The sequence below is a fragment of the Vanessa atalanta genome, chromosome 15 (genome assembly GCF_905147765.1).
Source record: "Vanessa atalanta chromosome 15, ilVanAtal1.2, whole genome shotgun sequence".
In the NCBI taxonomy this organism is placed as follows: Eukaryota; Metazoa; Arthropoda; class Insecta; order Lepidoptera; family Nymphalidae; genus Vanessa; species Vanessa atalanta.
Window position 1 is genome coordinate 8,622,121 of NC_061885.1, and position 24,455 is coordinate 8,646,575.

A 24,455-nucleotide genomic window follows, 5' to 3' on the forward strand; every position below is an offset into this window, starting at 1 on the left:
ATTTATTACATCCGTAACATTGACACATTTGTTAAGCATTATAAAGTATTATTTCGCACAATATTTTATCTTGCATCCTTCTCGCACTTAAACAAAGTATGTTGTCCTGCTCTCGCAGCGATACTGCGGTCTCTTGAATATGCTATACCTATTTATAGGTTACTAATTTTTGCCCGTGCCTTCGCCCGTGTGTAAGTGAGAGGGAAGGGGGGTTGTAGGTTTTAGGTATAAAAAGCCAATCTCCTTCTTTAGGGTTCAAGCATACTTCATGCCAAAATTTTGCTCCCTAATTTTTGCCAATTCGAAACCCGAGCTTTCAAAATGAGAATATACTCATGAATAAACACATGGATGTTCTTAAAATCCTTCTTTGTTTTGTGGTAGAACTTTGTGCATGCCTGTCCGGGTAGGTAAGATCTACTACCGCCAAGCAATACATTACATATTTACATTAATAGCCTTTAAATTTCCTACTGCTGGGCTAAGGCTTGCTCTCCCACTGAGGAGAAGGTTTGGAGCATATTCCACCACGCTGTTCCAATGCGAGTCGGTGGATCCGATGTTTTCTTTCACCGCCGAGCACGAGATGAATAATTATAAACACAAATTAAGCACATGAAAAATCAGTGGTGTTTACCTTGGTTTGAAATCATCATCTTAATGCACGCGTTCTAACCACTGGGCCATCTCGGCTCCGCCGCTAAGCAATAATTTTTAGTATTGTTGTGTTATTTTGTATAATTGAGGGTCAATTTAACTAGAGGCACAAGGAATATCACTTCTTAGCTCCCAAGGTTGGTGACGCATTGGTGTTGTAAACGGTCAATAATTCTTACAGCACCAATGTCTATGGGCAGTGGTGAACACTTTCAATAAGGCCCATTTGCTCGTCCACCTGCTGCATAAAATAAAAACTAAATTAATCTACGAATATATAACGATCGATTCATGCAATAGTAGTCACGCATTACCAATAAACCTAATTCAAATTTTGCCAATATCTGACTTCAAATAATATTATGACGTCAACGAACTCACACATATAAATATTATTATTCGCTCTCATCACCGAAACCTCTCTGTCATATATGTAAACAACCTTGTATTGTGCGCCAGATAAAATTATCGGAAGCTATTGAAAAATACAAATAAAAATCTAAATCATATAAAATTCGTGTTTGAAGGTTGAAAAGAGATAGATATATAAATAAATTTGCGCTACGAAAACGTTCGACGATACACACAATACGTCTGTGACTCGAGAAATATGAAATTGTAATAACTTTCGATTGCAAACACAAATTGCCATAACCAGCGTTTAAAGACGATCAGTGCATTGACCGTTACACAGATCGTTTTAACAAACCGAAATACGAATTAGTTTTTCACTATTTAATAATATTTTTACTTCATTATATTTTATATTAAAAATATTTTTTTATTTGTTAAATTATTTTTTTTTCGAATTTGGAATTCATAAAATCGCCCCGCCTTTGCAAGACTATCATTACAAAGATTGCATTTCGTAGATAATATGTTATTTATGAAGTTTATTTAAAATATATTATTAAGATGATTATATAATATAAATTTCACCTAGTAAGTTAAATGCTTAAAGGCCTCTTTGTTATGATGAATAAAAAACAATTCCAAAAATACGTAAATTCATTAAAATAAATTGTCATTGGAAATGAACCAACAGGTAAAATTTCAAATTTGAAGGATTAGAGGAAGTGGTTCAAATTCACTTTGTAACATTTGACCTGAAAAGATTAACAAACGCTTCAAATTCTTGAGTAAATATATTGCAAACAATGATTTTCAACAGTGATTATACTCTCCTTGTTTGATTCCGTAGACGATATTGAATTTCCATTATAAATAATTCCACATCCATTGCATCAATGTTTAAATCTTCCGACGATGTCATTGTTTGAGGCTACGTCTGCTTACATCGGTATTGATGCGAGTGTAAATAAAAAGCGGCCAAATGCGAGTCGGACTCGCCCATGAAGAGTTCCGTAGCAGCAAGTAACAAGGTTTATGTTTATGAAATTAAATGTTTTTTTTTTTTATATTGAGTTGATTGAATGAAAGGTAAATTCGGTTTTCGATTTATGACATATCAAAAGAAAATTACTTACTAGATCTCGTTCAAACCAATTTTGGGTGGAAGTTTGCATGGTAATCAATATCAGAATATATATAAGAATCGTTAAAGAGTGTTTGTGTGCTAAAGGATATTACAAAACTAATGGCTTTTTAGTTGACTGCACACCCTTGGGAATGAAATGATCGCCTCTAGACTGTTTCAAATAACTAAAATATAATTATTATTATACATGAAAAATGGAAAAAAAAATATCCCGCTGAGTTTCTTCCGGTAAATCTCAGGTTCGAGGTGTTAAATTCCGAACCAGTGGTAGATTTTTGACTATCAATAAGCAAGTGTAAACACTTCTATATTGAATAAATATTTTTGACTTTGACTTTGACATATATTTTTTTTAGTTTTATCAATCCGTTACTTTAGAAGTTACAGGGGCATACATTTTACCACTTTGGAAGTGTCTCTAGCGCAAACAAATTCAGTTTAGAAAAAAATTATATTAGAAACCCCATTAACATTTTTGAAGACCTATCCATAGACATCCCATACGTATGGGTTCGATAAAAAAAATTGTGTTTCAGTTCTAAGTATGGGGAACCCCAAAAATTAATTGTTTTTTTTATATTTTTGTGTGAAAATCTTAATGTGGTTCACAGAATACATCTACTTACCATGTTTCAACAGTATAGTTCTTATAGTTTCGGAAAACAGTGGTTGTGACAGACAGACAGATAGACAGAGAGACATAACGAATCTATAAGGGTTCCGTTTTTTGCCATTTGGCTATGGAACCCTAAAAATGGCCCCCATACGAGGTGTTCGCGGCTAATTCACTGCACGTTCGCTATGAACTCGCTGCGAATACTTTACGTTTTCGCTCCTCTTCGAACTCGTTAGCAAATCACCAGCCTTAATGTTTAAATTTCTGCTCTCTATGCGTTCATAAATTAATTATTGGGATGTGATGAAACTTTGTTGAAATGTTTTGGATATGAAAGCGACGTATCCTTCGATATAAACGTTCAATATAAATCCTTATTTTACGCTTGCGAAGCCAGGAAAGATAGCTAGTGTATGATGAAATATAGCGTCCGCAAAACATGACTCTAAACATTAAAATATTCGCCACTATATCAGAGATTATTACTTCATTATGCTAACGTTACACGATCTTGCAACACGTGCTAGTAAAATTATGGTTTAAACAAATTCGGCAGCACTTGGTACAATTTATGATAGCCGTATTTACGCAACGAGTCGCTAATAGGAGTTTAAGTTTGACAAATGTTTAAGAATATTACTTGGTTAATATATCTTTACATGCCGAGTCACATGTCGGATAGATGTTTTGAAGACAGATGTTTCCTTCTTAAGTCTGATCTCAAGAACGTTTCAAAATTACACGTGCATTTGTATTAAATTGTGGCAATAAAGATATAACAATTTTTACACGATTTGTTTCCTATGTCTAGATAGACTTTCAGAACTGTTAGAACAGTTGACCATTGTGCACACGCACACTAGTAAAATAGTATGAGGTTACGCATACGCACACTAGTAAAATAGTATGACGTCACGCACTCTAAAGTAATGAATTTGGATCGTTTTGTTATTCGTAGATAAATAAATAATCTAAGACTCGATCGCGTATTATTTTGCTTTTAATGATAAATATTTTATTTAAAGACACCGTATATCTTCTATCTATTAGAATTTCAAATCGTTTTTTTACTATCTTAAATTTTGACAATATATCAACTAGAAATTTCAAGATAATTACAGTGTCTAATACAATAAATGTTGATAAGTTCCAAATAAGAGCTTATCTTATATCATAGGTACAAATTTTATAATAAAACAACAGTACATTTCAAGAATCCCAAAAAATCTAAGAGAATGAATAACTACCGATTGCTTTGTTTTTAATGCTATCGGAATTATATTAAAGAAGCCACATTCTATGAAGCGCAAATAGTTTTCTATTTAAGAAAACATTTAATTGAAATGCAATTTCATATCAATATAGAAATATATCGTCTATTCAAGAATGACAGATAAATTGTCCACTTGATAAAAATAAGCATCTGCTTATTTTTATCTTAAGTTGATGCTCAAACTTTTCTATGTTAGAAAAACAAAACATACAAAAATGAAATACTAGGTATTGTATCGCTTGTAATATAGCATTAGCAGCCCGTTGTTGTTATATAGCATTAGCAGCCCGTAAATTTCCCACTGCTGGGATACTTGTATAGTCAGTCATCGAACCGGAATACAGCACAAAAAAGAACAACCCAGATAGTACAGTTGGCGCTTACGAAAACAAGTCTAAACTAAATCTATATCAAAATTTCTGTTATTCAAAAATGGAATAGCGCTTTGTGATAGGAAAAGACGTCGCCTCCGCACGAAAGAGAACAGAGAACTCAAGATCCTTAAATTTGCCTCAATTCTCAAGCGGAAAATCCGATGATTTACAGAGCTAAAATCCTTATCGTAATCTCGCACGTCCCTCATATTTCACACTGAGTTAGTAGTGCGGGCAATCCACTATTTGCTCTATTCAAATATGTATTCACCTTTGATGTGTGAAATTATGAGACATTTATATTTGCCTGACTAAATTAAACTCAACCCGAACTTGGTGTTGTCTAGAGTATCATTATATTTAATCATATCGCTTAAGCAAGTTTAAATAAAGGAACAGGTTGTATGGTTCACGAATTTGCTTTTATTCCGTATTGTCCCCGATTACTCGGTAACGGTAGACCGATTTAACCGCTGTTATATTGACTTAGGTTTCCAGTTCGAAAATTAAAATTACTATATGTTTATAGATTTGGGCAAAATCAATTACATATTTATTAGTCACCTAATTTAGTGACTTTTGCCCATTTCGTTATATCAAATGGTTTGAGACACAGTAGAGTTATACTGAAAACTCACCGAAGAACACGGGCGTGAAATGTCTGATTGCAACACTGACAATAATAATTATAAAATTTATAGAATTGAATTGAAACCGTGGGTCGGTTTTTAATATTTCACGAGTGAGATACGAAGTGATATCTTACGGAATCGCACTGCATCATATCATATAGTTTTAAGTGTTTTCGGATTTTGACCCGCGTTGGAGCAGGTTTGGAATTTCCATTGTGTCCCTCTTCATAACTAGGGGAGGTCTTACCCCAGCAGTAGATCATTTACAGACTGTTAAATTTACGTTTACTTTTTACATCTAACATTTAAATACAACAACATAATTATATTATAAAGAAGCTGTATATTTTGAATAAGAACACTGCTTATTACGGTAGGAATTAAAGCTTAGCGGAGATTATGGACTCGGAAGGTAAAATCCTTTGATGCTACAGAGAAATTTCATTAAAAATCTGTATTATGTGGCTACATTACAAGTTAAAATTATGATATTATCGAACATTTTTTCTTTAGAATAAACTAGTTGAACAGTAATACCTTGTATTAATTTGTTCCGGTTTGAAGTTTCAGTGAGCCAGTGTAACTATAGACGCAAATGACATCACATCATAATTAGGTTGGTAGCACATTATCGATATAAATAATGGTGAATATTTCTTACAGCGCCAATGTTACGGATGGTGGTGGAGGTGGTGGTACACATACCATCAGGTGGTCCATTTATCCATTCATCTATAATTAACATAAAAAGACCTAATATCTATAAATAGTATAAAATAAAGTCGCTATCTACCTCTGCTTTAAATTTATTTAAACCATTCAACGAAATTTGATACAGTTTTTATTAATAGAAAGAAAATAACTTAACTATGACGATATTTTATTCAAAAATACTGTTTTCGTACTACACTCACATGGCTACCGTTGGAGATACATCAAAATAATGTACTGGAAACTGGCAGGTCTTAAAAAGATCTATCTCCTAAGATATACTCATAATATCTACTTTTACTTATTATAGATTAGTAAAAAACGATAAGTTTTGCGAATTGCGAATTGTTTTTCTTCAATTCATTATTAATCCTTATTCAGATAAATATGTCATTTACTTCACTACATCATTCGAATAACAATTTTAGAAGACATTACCGATGCGATCGCTACACAGGTTGTAACAATTAAATTATGACCTTGGGAATTAAAACACCGATCTAAGTTTCACAATGAAATTATGACCTACTCTTGTGAACCAATCATTAAAATATATACATATATTTTTCATATTTTCCTGCTAAACGCAATAATTATTTATTTTTTTAATAAATTTAACACCTTTAACGGCCTAGCTGTGTTAGTTTTTTTTTAATCAAATACACAAAAATAATTGATATCAAATCTCGAAATATTCCATCCGATTAAACCCATAGCTGACAAGTATTTACCAGTTCATTTGTATGATTAACGGAGCAAGTTACTCGCGACACATAAATACATTGGAAACTTCAAATGACAGTTCCGCAGTTTGATTCAAAACGGATTCGTAACACTTGCTAGGTTTGCCAGATTGTGATATTGGAACTGACAAACTAGGTCAAATACAAACATATTCCATTAATTCAAAATTTGTCACAACAAACTTGCTTAATTATTTATGTGAAATATCATTCAAGGTCAAATTGAGGGCAATGTTTAGGCTATTAAGTTCGACTGAAATGTAAATATAAAACGTCAGTTATGTATGTTATGTTCTCTCATTCACTTGTACCAACATTTCTCACTTTTGATGATATATAATTCTAATTTATAAAGCTTGAATGTGATGTTAATAGTTTTGAAATCTTACTGTGATTATGTTTAAAAATATCCAATCCATTAGGATCAATCTTTATGTGTGTTAATCAATGAAAGTTTATAGCATAGGGTGTGTGTTAATAATACGAATACTCTTTATTAAACATCAAAAACCTTAACAATAAACATGGAACGCAGATAAGGAACAAGAGGGTGCCTTATCTCTAAGACAGCGATCTCGTCCAGAGCTCCTTAAGGTAGAGAAAAGAAAAACAACGATAGGAATGTACATTACATGACACAATTATATGTATCAAAGATCATTTAATATAATATTACTCTAATAAAATATAACTAACAGTTCATTATGTTATAATACGAACATATTAAATCAATATTATTTTTCTTCGATTTATACAACGATAACAAAATAACTTTTGCTTTTTTTTTTTTTATTTACATAAAAATTCTTTACATTAATTACGTCATTCGCAGCCGAAGGACTTAAAAAAAACCGAAAGTACTTTAAAAGTGAATTTATTTTAATTCACAAACTTATTTTACAAATATTAATACTAATTTAATTAGACTACTTCATGTGTTGAGGTTGTAACACAGAATGCCCTCAGAATCAATTACTATATTATTTATATTATAATATTATTTATTATAATACTTTTCTTAATTCTAAGATACACGGAAATTATAAAGAAAGATCGGTGTGGTCCGTTATTGGGCGGCGTGATGTTGCGCAAGGGTAGCTGGTACAGGGTTGTCGTCGGTTGTCTCGGCGAACGCGATGTCCTAATGTACCTCCATAGTGTGGTCGCATACATAACACATTTAAGCCTTTATTGTATACAAGTAACAATAAAAACAGTTACTGTACGAATCAAGACCGCGTGGAATGTTGGCAAAAATACTATCAGTATTTAGAATATCATAACAATATCTTCTTTTCCAAAAAAAATATATCAAATAAAATATAATATTACTCTTGGCCCGTATGATTTTCTCCCGAATGAGGTCACTATTACAATAAATTATTTATAACTTTTTCATTAAATAAATATATCATACGTTATTGATGAATAACTCGGAAAAAAATATTACGAAAATAGACGCATACAAATTAAATAAATTATTTAATCGAATATCAACAAAATCGGTTGTAATATCGAGACTAAAAATCAAGTGCAATTTATATTAAGAAGCGAACAGTTTCACGTCAAAAGCAGATAAATAGCTGAGTTTCCCAAATCCGTGTTGAAAACGGAAGCAAATCCGAAGCAGCTGCGAAGTTGCGACGTGACGGATATTAACTTACCTATGAATTACACTGAATAACAGATTTCGTAGTTTTATACCTAAGTATTAATAACTAGCTGCATTTTTAACTTTGCCGTTTCATAAATTCAAATCATCCGTAAAAAATACATCGGTAAAGAAGGCATATTATTCGTTACAAGATCATATAGACGATAAAAAAGCGTGGAGTGTAATGCTTGTTGACTTCCAGGCACGATATATAACATACATATATAATTGTATTTAACTAACATGACTCTATCTTTAGATGTTGAAAAAGAGTAACTACTAATTTTCTTGCCTTTCTTGTAAAATAAGAGTTTTGACATTTATTCTGTATTTAATAACACCTATTGACGTATAGACGCGCCTTAGGAAGACCGACCCGTATGCCGTATGCCGTAACGGTATGACGCTCTCTTATACCGTCTTCTCCACCGTCGTCAATTATGTGTGCGTGGAGTATAATAATAATACGAAAATGATGTTTATTTTATTAACGGAACTTCATATTTAATGCAATAATGTTCTTTTATAATTAAAGAACATTATTGCATTAAATATGAATTAACACAATCAGTATCGATCCAGATCTAAAATGTGATCTAAAATAAAATATACTTGATTAGTTTTTTTTTATAATAAAGCTTCAATATTGTGATGTCGATCTTTAACTCGCACATTTAATTTTATTTTTTTATAAATTTGGCTTCGTTCGTTCGGAAATTCCCTTGACGAACAATTACTCACGCTGATAAACTACTAAGCTTTTCGATGCGTTCTAGATTGAATGTCATAAGTGCCAGACTAATTTACCTATAGTAAATTTTAGAGACCATAGTTGCGGATTTACAGCGTAAAAATAGTTAATATTTCCTGTACCAGCACCAATAGGTTCGCTCGTTTACTTTTCCAAATTATGAGCTTTAAGCAAAAACAAATAAAAAACGACACGTAAGAGTAATAACTTCCATGCCATTTTTCAATTCCTTTTCACTAACAACGCATTGCCCAAGTACCATATATTCCGTGAAACTTTTCAGGAATACAAAGTGTATTCTTCCATTTGACGTTACAGAACCTCTTTCAGCTCTTAAGCCTAAGATGTTACGCACGGAATAACTCGGCGTATCTTTGCATGCCTTTCTTAAAATCTAGATCGTCCAAGGAATGCCTTTGGCAAAGACAGGTTTAACATCCATTTTGATTTAGACGAGTATTTTATTCCTTTTTAACCTAACAAATAAAGGAAAGGTTACCCCATATATTTCTACGTTTGTGTACATGTTTTTTTCAGAAACTTAAAGACTGAGTTTATGTTCCAATTATGAATTCTACCAAGTTTTTAGTTGATAAGATACTATGGTAACTTAAAATACAGGGATTAGTTCAACAATTGTTTAATAAATATATAGACAGTATTTTAAATATAGAACAAGATTTATTTAATCATTTTTAAAACAAACAAGAACTTAATAATGAATTTCAAATACGCGAATAAATTTAACTCGACAGGATTTCATGCAGGCTATCTTAGATAATTTGAGAGGAAATTGATGAAGAGAATAGTGCCCGTCATCAATTTTCTACAAGTACATTATATATCTATTTGATCATACGATTAAAACATGGAAATGGGCTCGGAAAAATTTACATATTAAAGTTGATCCAGTGGATACATTTTAAATATATTTTTTTGTTCAAAACATTTTAGCCCAGATGGCAAAGTGATTATATATAAAATTCTTAATACTTTTATAAATTTAAAACTTAAAATCATTTTTTGCTTATATTTTGAGAACACATGAACAATTTTGTTTTTATCGTCGTGTTTGTATCCTGTGAAGAAATATGTATTTGTTGTATTAAATCCCGCTATCATTAGTATTAGCTAGAATAAAAAAAAAACTTATTACTAATTAAAACATGTACTCATAGCCTTTAATAAAAAATCCTTTCTGTATTAATTATGCATGTAAATGCATAAATATTAAATGGAAACATTATTTTACGAAGCATCTTTGCGTTCCGCCACACCGGACATAAAATATCTTAACTCCCAAAGTTGGTGGCGCATTGGTGATGTAAGGAATGTTTAATATTTCTCTCAGCGTCAATGGTGATGACTACTTCTGTTGGGCCAACTGTTTGCCAAATATTACAAACAAAAAATCTTTATCGTTCAATCTATCGTTAAAGCTATTTGTTTATATTCACAGACTCAACAACGTATGCCAGATTTTTGTAGTATATTGCACATCAAATAAAATATTCAGGATGAATTGGGAATATAAACTGCTAAATACATCTTCACTAAGGTACAAACGGGATGTAAAAGATGCCATTCAAATTTGAAGGTATTTTTATTGGACGAAAATATGAAGGGTGGAATAAAAGCCACTTTATACTTAAAGAGAAAATATTTTAAGCTATATTAGGTGGTATAATAGACCTGTCTTTGTTGTTTGACCTGTTTTTCTTGCATTGCGAGGGTTAAATATTAATGGGTAACCTGTATAAATGGACAACAACAAAACGGTTCGGTAATTTATTTCCCCATGTCAAACAAATTTCTTTATTTTTCATTGTTCGGTATTTATTGACCAAATTTAATACATGTGTATATTACGAAATTGGAAATAAGAGAAGAATGAATACATTTAAAAAATATGTGAATTTAATAAGTTGTTAATTTTCAATTATGATCATGGTGAAATTTTAACCACAGAGCAAATATGAGTTGAAATATCTTATAAAAAAGATGTTCTTAGCAAAATGAGTATTCAATTTATTCAATTATTTTTTATTGTAAGCTAAAAATTTTAATATAATTGGTCTGCTTGTCTGGTTAGGTATAACCTATTTATCAGATATTCCACTATCAAACAGCTTCAGGGAGCTAGAGTAACTATAGATCTAAGGGAATCATCTTAGCTCCCAAGGTTGGTGAATGGCGAAGTTAGGAATGGTTAATATTTCTTACAGCGTCAATCTCTATGGGCGGTGGTGACCCCTTACCATCAGGCTACCCTTTGGCTAGTCCGCCAAAGTATTATTAGTATTACCTGTAGTAATAATAAAAATTAAATAAATTCAGCTCTGTAGATAACATTAATGTAAAGACTGAAGAAAAATGGTAAATATAATTAAAATTATTTATTGTATTATATTTAAGGATTCTTTGGTAACATAACAATTCAAACTATCCTTATTCCGAAATGCCGACCTCAACGGCAAGTAAACGCAATTCTTTCTTCCCTAAAACCTATCCCCCTATTAATCCTATCGGATTGGAGTTTTGGTGCAAGTATAACGGTCTTACGTGCTTTTCGAACACGGACGGATAAATACTGGCAAGTTTCAATCTCAGGGCTACTAAGAATTAGTATACGGAAAGATTTGCACCCAATACCTAAATATTGACAGCTTTACAAGCAATCCACTGCATCAACGAGACAGCTAGAAATTTTCCAATTATATAGCAAAAAAAAAAAAACTAAATAGCACTGGATAACAGGCCCAAACAGGCGCTCCATTTCCACCGAAATGTGTATCTCGAATGCACGGCCTAATTTGTGAGTGAGAATCGTAAATTTAACCTGCAAAGTTCTGCAAAAAGTAAACCCATATATTTTAGATATATATCATGGAACGTGACGTTTGAATATCTCCAAGTGTTGCGATTTTAATTCTTTGCAGCTCCGCAATTCCGTGGCATATCAAACCGCTGAGAAGTTTGGGATTTATGGTTTTTAAGAATTATTGCTTTTTAAAATAACTGTTGTAGAACTAATTATACGAATAGGTTTTTCGTGTGAGGATATTTGTTATCCAACATTTTGTATACAATTCAATGATATCTTATTAAATGTGCTCTATAATAAAACAAACAGAAGATTTGGTTAATAAAATATATGTACAATTCTTAACACCTTTATAAATTTAAATCTTATAATCAAACAATTTAATATTTTCATTGTGTTTATTATTAAAAATATAGAATGAGATCTTGTATTTATTTCGAATGATATGCACAAGAGAGAAACAATTATTATGTCAAAAAATTCAAAGTCTGACTACCAGCGACTCAATTTCAATTTCATTATAGTCTATTTAGAATTACAATTTACATGTTTCATTAAAAAAGAGGTCTTAATAATTTAAAATTGTTGCAAAGACTTTTACAAAAAAAAAAAAAATGGTAATGCGAGTGCGAGTAGAGACCCCAAGAGATTCGAGAGAAAAGATCTATTGATCGACTAATCTTTGATAATAAGAGCACATTATTACGTAATACAAACAGAAAAGGAAGATATATACATGGTTATTTGTAATTTGACGTATTCCCGTTAGGAGGTAATAGGGATTATTTGCGATAAATTTAACCCCCCATATGCACCCCGATATGCATGCAAAAGTGAACCATTTTTGAATTATCACGTTTTTTAGATTTTTTTAAAATAAGTCAACAATGCAAATTCAAAATTTTTAAAAAAAAAAGTATTAACTAACATCTATCTTTTTCTTCTGATTTATAAAAACGAATAAATACTGACTATTCAATATTAAAACCAATTAAAAAATGCCAGACGGAAAAAGATATAATTTCAACATTTTTTTGATTTTTTCCACAAAAATGCCTTAAAACAAAAAAAAATTTAAATTACTTAAATAAGAACCTATGAAAATCTTTAAATAAGACATTGCCGTCCGCCTACTGAAAAGCACACATGCTACGCTTAGAAAAATAAACTTGACCTAAATTCGGCGTAAAGTTTTAAACAGATTTTCTGAAAAATACTTGTTGTTGATTAGACATAGTTATGATAGCGATAGTCCCTTATATAGCCCGTTCGATTTCCAGCATATTATAGAGTTTTTAAAATCGATAATCTTCATGCCTCGGTCGTTAGCATTGTGTTAAACACCACGTAACAAGTTTCCAAGTTTTGTTTAAGTTAAATATTTTCAACCAAACTTCTGCCTCTTATAACTAGCTGCAGGCAATACTTTTATGACTTGGCAGAGTAAAAATATTATGTGAAACTTTAAGAGAATAATCTCAGCCACGATAAGTCTTAGATTAAATATTTTTCATATTATTATGAGAACATAATCAACAATTAATCTAGTGATGCTAATATCAAAACTTATAACTTAATTACTTACTTTTGTTTTCTGGTTTTACTCTAATTTTAATAATATAACACTGTTAAGCAAAAGTCTTATCCATACGAAAAGTATTTGAATTTTGAAATTCTTCTTCTTAATTTCATTCAACATAAAGTTTGCTTACGATGTTCTCAGAATACAAAATTAATTATATAAACAAATTAAGCACGTATGAACACCTAAAAGTGATAAATCATGTGCTCTATCAACTATTGTATTGTTATATTTTTTTTTAACTTATATTCATATGTGCCAGAATCATTCAAGATTTATAATTAAGTAAATTATTTTCAAACAATGTCCACAAATTACATAGCAATAATTTTGACAATTTCTTTCATCGTAGAAGAGTTTGCCTCAGTGACAGTCGTATCACGCTCAATATAGAAATTGCTACTTGAAAATTCCATAAATAATATAAACCTTCATGTAAGGTTCCCTTCGCCCTATATTCTCATACGTTGCGGTTATTTGCATACTTGTTTGTCCCTGGTTCTATTTACTGAAATTACAATATCGCAGAACACCATTATTACAGAGCTTTGCGAATTTCATTCTTTAAATTGACGATGTTTTATGAAAGAGTCAAGTTAACTTTGAAATACTTGGTAGTAATTTTTTTTCTAGAAAAATCAAGATAAAATTTCTACGCCTCGGGTCTGACCTATATTACAACGTTATTTAAATACAGTAACTTGGTTGGTTCTTTTAATATAATATCCTGAAACCAGATTTTAAATTTATTTCATTGGTGGTAAAACTTTGAGTAAATAAGCGCTGAGGTCGGGTTTTGTGGTTTAGTAGTTGGTACGCTATGGGTTGCAGCACACTAGCAAATGAGGCAGTTTGCACCTTTATTTCAAGCTGGAAAAAGTGTTTTCTGATACTCCCACGATTCTGAGTCTAGCTCAGTTATTTCATCTGGGCGTTTATCTCTATCCTTTTCCATGTGGAATCAAATAGTTGATCTTCGAATAAAAATATATTACACTTACGATTGAATAATACAACGTAATGTCGATTCAAAATTGCCTTTATATATTTGAATAAAGAATATTTAGATTTGAATTGAATCATTTCTAAAGTAAGTCATTATAACTTCTAATGAAATTTATTTTCTTTTCAAACACCTTTCCACTACTTTACGCCCAAGAAATGGATATCATGTCTCTTTAATAATTAATATTATTTTCATCGTTCTTAAATATATTACGTTCTTTTAATGTAAAATGTAGCAATGAGCCGAGTCAGTAATCAGTGAGTCAAAAACTCAACGCCAACGGTTGGGGATAGAAGCATTGAATTTTTTATCATCCTTCGTATACAAAGTTCACAATATGTATAAGCGCTGAAATTTCTCAAGGAAAACTTCACATGACGAAATAAATTCTAAACGTACAAATTCGCCAACACACAGAGTGGTAAAATAAGTACCAAATTCTTCAGCTGAACAGGAAATGCTTTCTGCATTTGCAATACGATCCAACGAGTCTGTAGTTAACTTGTTTTCGTGACGTATTTTGGTTTGTATCATAATTGTTTTAGTCTAGATGAAAACCGGGTTTGATTCGGGTAAATTAAATACAACTAAACAAATACTGCTTATCATTTACTTTTCATCTACCATACAACTTTTTTTTTTATGGCTTTGTTGGTGGACGAGCATATGGACCACCTGATGTTAAGTGGTCGCCACCGCCCGTAGACAAAACACTGTAAGAAATATTAACCTTACATCACCTATGCGCCACTAACCTCGGGAACGATGTTATGTCCCTTGTGCCTGTGATTACACTGGCTCCCTCAAATACTTACTGGTACGTTGTAATTATCAAACGTCTATATTTTTTATGCTTCCGTGCTCTTGAAATTCAGATTTTTTTTGGCCACATCACTTACAATAGAGTATGCCTGCAATAATAAACTATAATTTAAAAAAGGAAATATTACTAATTTTGTCATTCCAATTTGCACCCTTAAACGATAAACATGGCCGCAATTTCATGGATTTAATATCTAAATATCTCGATTATACGATTTTCGGATATATATATGTTGTTGAGTAAAAAATATTATTTTACAACGATCATTGTGGAGAGGTTTCGATCGTTCCTATCGTAGACCTGCGCGATATTCTTAATAAAGATTGAAATATTCTTCTGTAAATACCTTTGCATATTACGTCAAAAACTTTAATGATTATTTTGTTAAATTTAATTAAATATTAGTTAAAATTCATCACATAAGCGCACAACTCTTAGCACCTACGTCATCATTGGTATATTAAACAATATTTTTACGCAATAGTCCCAAACATTTCCCAGATTAGAAGCCTTAATTACGTCTTTCAGAGTTCTCTTCTGTATTAAATTATAAGTAGGTAGAAAATTAAATGCATTACAAGTAAACATTTTAAAATTAATAATGTGCAGATGACTGCATTGGCTCAATGAAAGGCGTTATTACTTTTAAATCCAAGCCAGATACTAAGAAGAAACTTATTAAACTACTAGCTGGACATTAAAGAAACCTGAAAAATAGGAAACAGCTTTTGTGAACGATCTATGGACGATTCCGGATCAATTGGTCAAAGTTCCATACCGACCAGTTCAACTAGTTATCATATGATTGACGTACACAACGTAGACGTGACGTAGACAATAAATTGTTATATATGTAAAGAAGATAGACAAACAAACAATATAATAAGTAGTAGAACTTTTGCCTTGATAATTTTGAAATGTAATTTTTTATTTTTTATTTTGGATGTGATCTTGTATCTAATGTTGGTTGTCCTAATGAAAATAAAATAAAATATCGTTCATAATTCAAACATATTTCATTTAATTCAATGAATTGTACCTCTTTAACAACTTTAATCGAGTTATATGCACTTTTTAATAGATGGCACCTACAGAGACGGGCTTACACAAAGCCCTACCACCAAGTCATTAATCAAACCCAAAAGTTTAATATTGGTTTTTATGATATCCAAGTTCAATTACAGTCAGGTATTTTTTACGAGAAAATCCATACAAAAATATATAAAAAAATGCAATTCCATAAACTTATCGTCGATAGCAAGTGAATTCGAGAATCGAGACTCAGTTTCATTAAAACCTCGCTTCGTTCCACAAAAGAGTTGAGTCCCATCATATTTTTAATCTTCTAACAGAACAATGAGAATGGCGTCAACGCGAACAGATAGTGTTCTTACATACTTCTCGTACTATATCCAATGCAGATAGTACAGAGTAAAAAAATACATGAACGATTACTTTCACAAACTCAGTACGACGAGTAACTAATATTATTTCCGAATACTCTGTATCGAGTTGACAATTCATTTCTTTATATGAACGTACATTGAACTTGTGGTGGCACTCACTCTGAATTACTTTATTGCTTAGAGAAAATATTTCTCATAAAATGTAACCGTATCTCTTGAAAGAGCAAGACTGAGCTTCAATGGAGAACTTTGTTGCGCAACTCAACCGTCATTGACAAAGTATATTGTTACTTTATGTAACGTATTTTACTTTATAGGGTATTCGAGTTTAAAGATATTTTAGAATGACCTTCTTTTTCATGAATATCTAATTTAATATTTCAAAATAAGAATATAGGAATTTAACGAGGTTAGAATCAAATTTCAATTGTACGTACATAACGTTGTAGTCATTCCATAATCCTAAATTGTGAACCAAACCATGAGATTGACTGGTTTGTTTCACATTTTAAAGCAAAGCAAAGCAATGGATATATATATACGCCTAAAGCAATAACACTTCTGCGGAGAATTGTTATCATAAGATAATATGTAAAGGATTTTTTATAAACCGTATATTACGTCTTTATAATATTTGTATTTTACATTTGTAGATTTGGCGAAGAATTAGTAACGATAGTTTAAGACTTTATTTAACTCCACATTTATTTATTTGTATACTTTATTTATAAATTATATCAATGAACGAATGAATAAATAAATTTTGAAAAAAAAATGAACAATAAATTTTGTATTTCATATTGGCTTGGTGTTCCGTATGGCAACATTTTTAAACACTAATCTTGTATCATTTGTTACAGGGTTCGATACAAAGTCTGAAAATATTTCCGAATCCAGAATTTTACGGACGACGTGATATTTGTGATGACGTAAGTGATCTTTACATTATAATCGTAGAAATATCTAGAAGCTTTTTTAAATGTATAAATACATATTTTTATCTTACAGGGTTTTAAACTCCCAGATAGTGTAAGTCTAAAGTTATTTAAGATAATCCGTGTACGCTTTTACTGCCTGTCAATGTTTCCTCCTTTATCTAGTAGTTTCTCCTTTACTTAGTATGGTTTATTGTATTATCTGTTCACTATAACATTACTTTACTTTATGGTGGCGTATAACTTGGCGAAGCGCGTTCTCGTATCTTGCGTTAACTCTCCGAATAGGACTATATCTATATGTATATGATTTTGTTTGCGCAATGTACACAAATAATGCAAATATTAAATATTTATTTACGTGTACTAGTCGGTTTTTCGTAACATTTACGTTGACTGTCCCCTGTTTGTTCTTTACAGACATTTGGTCTGCTAGTGACATTGCTCTTACGTTCATTGTGTTGTAAATAAGCAAATATTAAAAAAAAAAATAAGAAAAGTTTAGATGATATACATAGATATACGATGTAGAACTTTCTTTGCCCATATGGGTAGGTTCGTCATGTAATCTACCGCCAAACATCAATAATTAGTATTGTTATGTTTCAGTTTAAGGGCACAACACTTTCATGCACATTGCTGACATCTCCATTAGGCCACCACCTCGCCAATGATATAATTATAGTTTCAGAGTTTCTTGTCGGTTCTTCTCAGTAGAATATACATTCCGAACCGGTGGTAGCTTTAATTAAAATAGTTTGTTAAATGACCATTCAAAAGTGCTTGTAAATGCCAACTTGAATAAAGTATATTTTGATTTTGATTTTCTTACAAAATGGTCATTACTTACCATCAGATGACTTATTTATCAGTCCAAAGCAATAATAATAAATAGAAATATAATCGTATCGACATTTTTGAGTTTTTGCGGGTTATTATTATTTCGTCGAGCAATGAGATAACGCAATTACACCAATATACCGCCATTTTGTTTATACAAATCTTTATAAACACTTTACAATCAAAAATTTTATTCACATAATTTTTGTAATTATATAAAGCTTTTAGTATATATAATATATATTATAATTCATTATTATTATTTTATATACAGTTTTAGATTATTTAATTTTTGATTGTAATTCGATGTAGATGGGCCACTTTAGTATATAACATTTTATTTGAACTATTTCTTCCGTAGAAAGACGATTATGCGAGCAGCCACAGTGATGTAAGTCACTAATACTAATATCTTCATTTGAATAATTTCAATGATAACAAAAATATTGTTCTATTAAAATATATTTGTTATTTATGAAATTCTTTTTTTAAAATACGATTCAACGCAAAAATATTTTAATTAAATTTTGAACCTGATTTTATAAGTGTCGAAGTAATTGAAAATGATAGACACGCTTTTTAATAGCGCCAACATTATTCATTATTATTATTACGTAACAAATAATTTAAATTTAGAATTAGAGTATACAAATCCTATCCCGTTTTTTTTTATTTTTATTTTTGCGTTGAAAATTTAAATTGACGAAATTTAAAATTTATATTAACAAAAAGGTAAATTTAGATGACAGTGTAGTTGATTATAACATTATTAACAAACTATTATATTTATTAACCATAGTAATATTTTAGGTATATGGCAAACCAGAGAATCTAGAAGAAATGGTATGTGTACAAATTTTCATTGGCATCACAAAAAATAATAAAATTTCTTTGTTCTTTTTTCAAAAAAACTTTTTATTGCCTTCTCGCTTGAAAAGACCCGCCAGGCTTGAGTTTTCTAACACACTCACAAATTAATGATTAAAATGTAAATATAAATAATTCATTGAAAATGATTATTTTATTTTTTTTAGTTTACGGATTCAACTGCAATTGAAGATGAATCGGATGATGAAAGTGAGATTGGTGAGCAAATTTTTTTCAATTCTTTTTTTTCAGATCTTGTTTCATTCTTATAATATTTGTATTTGTAATTAGATAAAAATTTATTAACTTGACCGATTTCGGCCATGGCAATCAAGTAGCCATCTACTCAGGATATAATATTAGAGTGCACGAATAGGAACGCAAACATAAGTACACTGCACTCTTTGTTCCTATCCTGCACTCTCTTAATCAAATAAGAAGGTTGCTTGTGTTTGACGTTTTACATCGCGGATTGCTGGTGTGTTCAAAAATCATATAAATAGTGATGGAATTATTTTTCATATACGTAATACACTGATACAATATTTTCAACGCATGTGATTATAGCATTGTTTTTTTTTTTGCTTAGAAATTCACGTGACTGTTTTGTAAAATCAATTTACAGATAGCCTAGAAAAGGTTGAAAAGTGGGATAAAGGTGAAAAGGGAGATACGGGTGACAAGGGTGAAAAGGTAAAGAACATTTTGGATATATTTTCGTACAAAATTTTTCTTTCGGTTTTTTTTTTTATTTTAACAAAATTCTCAATACCTACCGTACGAGTCTAGTTGTCATTATAGTTTCGAATTGATTTTTTTTTCAGTAATGTTTTAACATTTTAACGATTTTGTATTTAAAACTCTACCGACTTAAAGTGCTGTTAGTTCTAGCTAGGGCCAAAATTTAGGATATCTGGTATCCTGTGATTTTTAATAATTTTTCTTTGGATCGAATAAGAATGTAAAAAAAAAATGAAATAGTAAACATCCTACTGCCTATCTGTCTAACTTGTTTAAAAAAAGTTTTTATAGTGAATATTTTCACAACAGGGTGACAAAGGTGAATCTATTACTGGTCCAATTGGCCCACAAGGACCGCCTGGTCCAGAAGGGCCTCAAGGGTTACCCGGAAAAAAAGGCGATGAAGGGGTAAGGCTTAAAATTATTTATTTTCATAATAAATATAATGTTCACAAATATTTAATAAAATTGGACTAAAAGATTTTCTTTCAATTTGTTGACAACACCTTGGAATCTAAGATTCCAAGGTGTCTTGTACTTTAATATTCTTAATTTTCTGGAATTCCATAATTGTTTTAAATAAAATGTTATATAGGCCAATATCATACCAAGTTTTTATTTAAAACTGCGTGAATCTATTACCAAGAATTACAGTCCAATTATTTTTATATTCATTTTATTTCACAGTCGTGTCAATGCTCTGAGAAGGTTGTATCAAGTTTGCTTCTTACTATGCCAGCTATGATAGGGCCTCCTGGAGAACCAGGACCTCGAGGTGAGGATGGCGAACAAGGGAGACCTGGGTTAACAGTAAGTTATCTGTCTTTATAAATAAAAAATAATGTTTGTTCGTTGTCTTCTATGCATTCCAAAACATTAATCCGATCGTGATGAAAATTTGGTGAGTTTTTCTGTGTACGTCTAAGAAAAATACCGCAATCTATCTTTGTATTTTTGTCCTTTAGTATAAACATTTTATGTGCTTTTATTCTTAACATATAAACTAAGTTGTTTAAATATTGATTTATACGAATAATTATAATATATATTTATTTTTTTAATTCAATGCCAGGGTCTAACTGGTAAGCAAGGTGAGAGAGGACCTGAGGGACTGAAAGGTGATCAGGGCAATCGAGGTGAAGATGGTATACCAGGAAGGGACGGGGAACAAGGAACTAAAGGAGAACCTGGGAAGGATGGTAATCCTGGACCTCCAGGACCGGTAGGTCCTATAGGACCACCAGGTCTACCAGGGCCTGTGTGTAAGGTGATTATTTGAATTATTTATGTAATGAAAATAAAATATTTTTATGAAAACAAATACTGTCAGAGGTGTGTTGATAGGAAATAGAAGAGGCAAAAGTGCCAGTTGCGGGTGAAAGGGGTGAAACGGGACCAGTTGGACCGCCGGGAACGCCTGGGCTTGATGGAATGAAAGGAGAAAAAGGTGACCAAGGTATGAAGGGTGAAAAGGGAGAAGAAGTGACGAAAATTATAACACACAGAGTAAGTGATCATTTAGAGGATCTTTACCTTAAGAATATTTACTTCTAATATGTTACTAAAAATACAACTATCAAATTGTAATTATTTATTGTACAGGGACTTGACGGTGAAATGGGCCCTCGGGGTGAAAAGGGAGACACAGGAAAAGCTGGCAAAAATGGTATTCCTGGAGTACCGGGTACACATGGTCATTCAGGAGAAAAGGGAGAAAAGGGTAAAATAAATAAGCAAATTATTAGCATTCATATCATAACATTTTCACGTCTTTTTTTAATGGGCAGTGGGACGGGCTGTTGAGCTACCTGGTGGATAAATAGTAACCATCCTCGAAGATATATTTGTTGTAAGAAATTTTCACCATTCCACACAACGCTAATGAGCCACCGACCTTGAAAACTAAGATATAATATCCCTCGTGAATATAGTTACACTTACTCACTAACCTTTCAAACCAGAACATAACAATAAGTATCTATTGCTATTTGTCGGTACAATATCTGATGAGTGGTCGGTATCTACTTAGTCGAGCTTACACACGTATCGTAATTTTGATTTCTTATGAGTTTAGCTTAATGTGTTTTTATATAATATATATAAAGGAAGAAGATTAACTTATTGCATCTATTTTTAAATTTATTCAAAATTACATAGTATACAAATAATATTCTTCAAAAATAAACATGAAGTGAAGAAATTTTCATTACATACATCATTGTTCTTCCTTACAGGTGATAAAGGGGACAGAGGAGATATTGGACTTCCTGGGCTACCGGCAAAACTATCTTCAATATTAGACACCGATATTGATCCACTAGAAAGTAAGCTTAAATAATCTAATTGTTTGTAAAATATTAAACATTTAATCTTTTCCAACGTCGAATACACATCAGAAAATTAAATGGATTATATAAAATACTTATAAACGTACCATAACATGTACCGTCAAACCTTTTAACAGATGCGGAAATAATAGAAAAATTAAGAGGGTACAAAGGTGACAGAGGCGTTGCAGGTCACAAGGTAAATAAATAAATACATTTTTTTTTAGTTAAAGATAATATACTACATACTGTAAAATATATATTTAATCTTCATTTATTTTAAGGGTGATAAAGGTGAATTAGGACCAATTGGACCAACGGGCTTACCGGGGAGTATTGGACCTCAAGGCCCACCGGGAGAAAGAGGGCCTCATGGACATAATGGAGAATCTGGGCCTATAGGTCCAAGGGGGTATAAAGGTGAACCTGGAGAGCCAGGTCCTCCAGGAAATGTGCCAACATCTGCTATTAGTCTCATGAAGGTAGATTAAAAAAAAAATTTTAGTCATTCCATGCTTCTTATGCAGAAATTATGTTTGTTGACCTACAAACAGTTTTTATAAATTTCGAACTCATATATCATAAAAATATTTTTATAAATTATATTCATATTTGTATGATTCTCTTTAATTTATACTTAATTTTTAATAAATACCCCTAATAGGGTCCACCAGGTAAGCCAGGACCGCGTGGTCCAATAGGTCATACTGGAAAAAGGGGTCCAACGGGTCCTCCTGGTCCAAAAGGAGCTAAAGGTCAACGAGGTGATACCGGAATACAGGTATTCAATTGTTTTTTAAAATATTCTTATATTATATTACTTGTACAATATTTAATTATTCACTAATAACTGAAATGAATATATAAATAAACCTTATTTATATTAATGAATATTTAAGGGTGACGCCGGACCTAAAGGCGATGTTGGCATTATGGGCCCAAAAGGAGAAAAAGGCGAAGTTCCACACATTGACGTTAAAAAGGTAATGTTATTCTTATGCAATTATTAGAACAAATTCAATGAATTACTTCCTAAATATTTAGTCATTGTTAATATTTTCATACAGTGTGTTGAGAACGTGTTAGAATAAACGAATTAATCTTCTCCAACTATGGAAACTCATATCTACAAGAAAGAACTTATTAAGAAATATTTTGGTACTTATTCTATTTGTAGTTGAAAGGTGAAAAGGGGGATAGAGGTGAAGCTGGCAAATCTGGCGAACCAGGAAAACCCGGGTTACCAGGAACTTGCGAAGACTCAAATTCAATAATTGTCCCTGGTCCACCTGGTCCTCCTGGACCACCTGGTCGGCCTGGCGTATCAATCACTGGCCCTAAGGGTGAACCTGGAGGAATCCTTACCAGAAGTACATTATATGCTTTCGGGAATAATAATGGTGGTGCAGGTAGTGCTTCATATCGTAGCATTTTTTATTTTTATTTTAATCATAATTAGAGAGAATAACATTTTTTTCCATTCGTAGATACTTCGAATGAAGATGATGATTTCTATACAGCAGCAACGATCATTTACAAATCAAGCACAGCTCTATTAAAGGTACTGCTTGAATTTTGCGTGTATTTAATTTTTAGTTCTAACTTACTTTTTTTTGGACATAATATTTATCTTACACGCATATACAAGATTATACAGATGATAAAAAGCGCGAAGTTAACTTATTGACTTCCAGGCAGAAAATATATTAAATACATATATAATAGTATTCAACTAATATGACTGTATTTTTAAACGTTCAAAAAGAGTAACTAATCTATATTCCGAACCGGTGATAGCTTAACTTAATATAGTTTGACTACTTGAATAAAGTATATTTTGATTTTTTATTTTGTTATATATTGCTCGCAAATATAGATAAGATAAAATCAATATGTTAAAAACGTATTAGAGAGATCTTATCCTTTAAGCTAGCGTATTTTCCTTGTGACTGAAACCTTATTATAACAATATTATATAATAAAGAGAAAAAAAAACCTTTTCATATCATTTAAATAATTTTTACGTTAATAAAAAATATAAAAAAAAAAAATATTATAATTCTCGTCATTATTAATAGTATGAATAAAGGTTAATTGTAGTATTATTAACAATGTTATAAGTAGCATGTTTTGTCGTATGTCAAGTACAATATGAAAACAAAAAATGATTGAGCGATAAATTAAATGGTAATCGG

General features: G+C 31.3%; 1 protein-coding gene across 1 annotated transcript in view; it reads left to right on the forward strand.

Moving 5' to 3' along the window:
- The window catches only part of LOC125069263 (collagen alpha-2(IX) chain-like), a 49,472-nt gene that overhangs the window by 15,375 nt on the left and 9,642 nt on the right, over positions 1-24,455 (forward strand). Inside the window, exons 3-20 of the mRNA XM_047678694.1 lie at positions 17,411-17,479; positions 17,559-17,579; positions 18,687-18,716; positions 19,136-19,168; positions 19,360-19,411; positions 19,818-19,885; positions 20,243-20,341; positions 20,621-20,743; positions 21,006-21,200; positions 21,278-21,439; positions 21,536-21,653; positions 22,168-22,257; positions 22,398-22,459; positions 22,545-22,742; positions 22,925-23,041; positions 23,160-23,243; positions 23,438-23,669; positions 23,748-23,821. Coding sequence (XP_047534650.1) covers positions 19,166-19,168; positions 19,360-19,411; positions 19,818-19,885; positions 20,243-20,341; positions 20,621-20,743; positions 21,006-21,200; positions 21,278-21,439; positions 21,536-21,653; positions 22,168-22,257; positions 22,398-22,459; positions 22,545-22,742; positions 22,925-23,041; positions 23,160-23,243; positions 23,438-23,669; positions 23,748-23,821 — 1,677 coding nt within the window. The 5' untranslated portion in view covers positions 17,411-17,479; positions 17,559-17,579; positions 18,687-18,716; positions 19,136-19,165. The remainder of the gene's footprint in view (positions 1-17,410; positions 17,480-17,558; positions 17,580-18,686; positions 18,717-19,135; positions 19,169-19,359; positions 19,412-19,817; positions 19,886-20,242; positions 20,342-20,620; positions 20,744-21,005; positions 21,201-21,277; positions 21,440-21,535; positions 21,654-22,167; positions 22,258-22,397; positions 22,460-22,544; positions 22,743-22,924; positions 23,042-23,159; positions 23,244-23,437; positions 23,670-23,747; positions 23,822-24,455) is intronic.